Source organism: Vitis riparia, chromosome 18 (assembly GCF_004353265.1).
Source record: "Vitis riparia cultivar Riparia Gloire de Montpellier isolate 1030 chromosome 18, EGFV_Vit.rip_1.0, whole genome shotgun sequence".
NCBI classification, from domain to species: Eukaryota; Viridiplantae; Streptophyta; class Magnoliopsida; order Vitales; family Vitaceae; genus Vitis; species Vitis riparia.
In genome coordinates this window covers 8,088,297-8,091,140 of record NC_048448.1, presented here as the reverse complement: position 1 = coordinate 8,091,140, position 2,844 = coordinate 8,088,297, and the positions used below count along the sequence as shown (strand labels likewise).

At 42.2% G+C, this 2,844-nt stretch overlaps 1 protein-coding gene across 1 annotated transcript; it reads right to left on the bottom strand.

Annotated features, from left to right (window-relative positions):
• Positions 1–558: 558 nt before the first annotated feature.
• On the bottom strand, positions 559–2,844 carry LOC117906330 (pentatricopeptide repeat-containing protein At3g02330, mitochondrial-like). The gene is made up of 2 exons (XM_034819317.1): positions 877–2,844; positions 559–728 (listed from the first exon to the last, which is right to left on the bottom strand). The coding sequence occupies exons 1-2, from the start codon at positions 2,803–2,805 to the stop codon at positions 654–656; spliced, it is 2,004 nt and encodes a 667-aa protein (XP_034675208.1). The 5' UTR covers positions 2,806–2,844; the 3' UTR covers positions 559–653.

The following is a 2,844-nucleotide window of genomic DNA, read 5'->3' as shown; positions in this document are numbered from 1 at the left end:
TACATTTCCTTTTATCTTCTAATTATTGGGTTTTTTGCACTACCAATAATCTCCACAAGAACAGCTGCCATCCCTAAACAAATGGAATCGCTGTGAATCCCTAAGTAGTATTTCCCTCTTCTCCAGTAGGGAAGCAAATTTCATCCAGCTATGACAATCCTCACACACCCGCAAGTTCTTCATCACTCTAATTACACCATTGCCAACCCCACAATTCAAAAGACCAAAAGACACCGCCAATTTCTCACTGTGACATCCCAGAATTGCTTCCTTCTCTGTCTCATCCACATCATGAAGCACAAGCTCTGTCATGGGGACATAGCCCATCCTTCTACAACTATAATTCAACCGTGCCAGCTTCTCATATATCTCTTTTCTCTGAGGATGACATACATCTCCTGCCACAAAGATGTGTCTCCTGTTACCAGTATCTATCCAGCTGCACCCAACTTCCTTCCTTAGCCCTTTCTCTCTCATTGTCTTCCTAACCTTGATTGCATCCTCCCATAAGCCTGAAGAGGCATAAAGGTTCGCTAGAAGAATATAGGTAGCCTCATCTTCAGGTTCCAATTCAAGAATCTTTGTTGCAGCCTCCACCCCAAGATCTAACTGCTTAGACGCATGACATGCCCCAAGTAAAACCTTCCACAGGTTCAAGATATCATTATGATAGGGCTTAAAGAGAGTGATTCCAAACTCAACCAGGCTTTTTGCACGATCAAACTGACCTGATCGACCAAACAAATCAATCATGCATGCATAGTGTTCAATACTTGGGCTTAGACCATAATCATTGTACATGGAGTCAAAATAATAGCTTCCCTCTTGAACAAGACCCCCATGAGCGCAAGCCATGAGTAGTGCGAGGAAAGTTACCTGGTTGGCCTTGATGCCATCTGTTTTCATTCTCTCAAATAGCTGAAGGGCTTCAACAGCCATTCCATGGTGTGCGCAGCCTGTGATCATAGCTGTCCAAGAAAAGACGTCCTTCCTTTCCATCTTTAAAAATACTTGGGCAGCATCTTTAATACTTCCACATTTTGAATACATGGAAATCAATGCATTGTTGATTGACAAAAGAGAGTCCTGGTGAGGACAATCCTGGCCGTTGAAGAGTTTGGCAACAACAGCATGAAACTGCTTACCCAGTTGGAGGGAAACCAATCTGCCACAGGACGTAAGGAGAATTGAGAGGCTCAAATGATCTAATGGGAAACCTTGCTTAAGAATATCTAGAAAAATCATTAGGACATCCTCAAACTTGGCATTTCTTGAATACCCATCCATCATTGCATTCCAGGAGTATGAATCCCTATTCTTCATCCCCTTGAAAATCTTCTCAGCATCTGCTATACGGTTGAATTTTGCATACATTTTAAGCATTGCATTAGAGACTGACAAACTCACACCTCCTGGGGTAATTCTCCTCAAAATATACCCATGAATTTCTTTACCCCTTCGAAAATATATTAACCCAGATGAATCACGAGAAGCTGCATTGAAAATAATAGTGAGACTGTGTGAATCTGGCTCAATCCCTGAAAGCATCATTCTCTTAAAGATATCAAAACATCTTCCTTGCTGCTCATTCTGCTCATATCCAGCAAGCATTGAATTCCATGAAATGATATCCCTTAACAACAACCTCTCAAAAATCTCTCTTGCTTTGCCAACTTCCCTGCATTTTGAATAAAAGGTGATGAGAGAATTGGCGATGCTGGTATCAACTTCAAGGCCGAGTCTAATGATATGAGCATGAATTTCTCTTCCACACCTTAAAGCTGAAAGCCCAGAAACAGCACTAAGCAAACTAAGAAAAGTGACACGATTTGGTTGAACAGGCGGTTCAACTTTGAGCATCCTACGGAATAAACCTAATGCATTCTCCCCTTCTCCTCTTTGTTCATTGGCTGCAATCATTGCATTCCATGAAACAACATCCTTCCTAGAAATCCTCTCAAATAATTGGCTTGCATGTTGTAAGTTCCCACATTTGCCATAAAATGTAACAAGAGAATTCCATAGATTAGTTGCTTCAAGTCCAGCTTTGATGGTCCTTCCATGAACCATTGCTCCATACTTCTCCTCACCTGAAGAACCACAAGCATTGACAACACTAGCATAGGTGAGCTCCGTCGGTGCAACAACCCCAACTGACACCATTTTGCAAAACAGACGAAGCACCTCAACCCAACACCCATGGAAGATATAGGCTGCTATAATTGAATTCCACAAGAGGATATCGAGAGCAAGAAGAGAGGTCTCGTCAAAAACCCTCTGGGCATCTTCCAACACACCACAATGGGAATACATGGTTATCCAGGCAGCCCTTATTCCAGAATCTAATCCAAAACCGGTTCGGATAGACCAGCCATGCAGCTGTCTGCTAAGTCCAATTTCCCCCGTACTAGAACTCACCTTGAGCAAGCTGGCTAATGAAAATCCATTGGGCTGCAATCCTTCACCCACCATTTTCTGGAACAAACCAAATGCTTGGGCAAAATTCCCACATCGAGAATAAGCAGCAATGAGAGCGGACCAAGAGATCACATCCCTATTGGGCAAATTATCAAACAGTTGCTGTGCGTACTTTAATCTTTCGTGTTCAGATTGAGAAACCAAGAATTTGCTACAGGCACTACATCTGAATATAAATTGAGAAGAAAAGCCGTGATTCTGAAACTCAAGTTGTTTATTTCGTAGGTGGGAGTGTAAAAATCGGAAACTAGTGACGTTACTTTTGATACTTGGGAGAAGGGGTCGAGGAGGCACTTTGAACGTGGCAACTGGATAAACAGTCTCCATGTTCACATTTTCAAAACAGGAATGATTACGACCTTTTGA

What these genes read in the sequence shown, in the direction of transcription:
- LOC117906330 (XM_034819317.1), bottom strand. Translation starts at nt 2,805, where the DNA reads ATGGAGACTGTTTATCCAGTTGCCACGTTCAAAGTGCCTCCTCGACCC. An exon ending in ATGGCATCAAGGCCAACCAG is followed by an intron (nt 729 to 876) that starts GTAACTTTCCTC and finishes TTGGTCGATCAG; the next exon opens with GTCAGTTTGATCGTGCAAAA.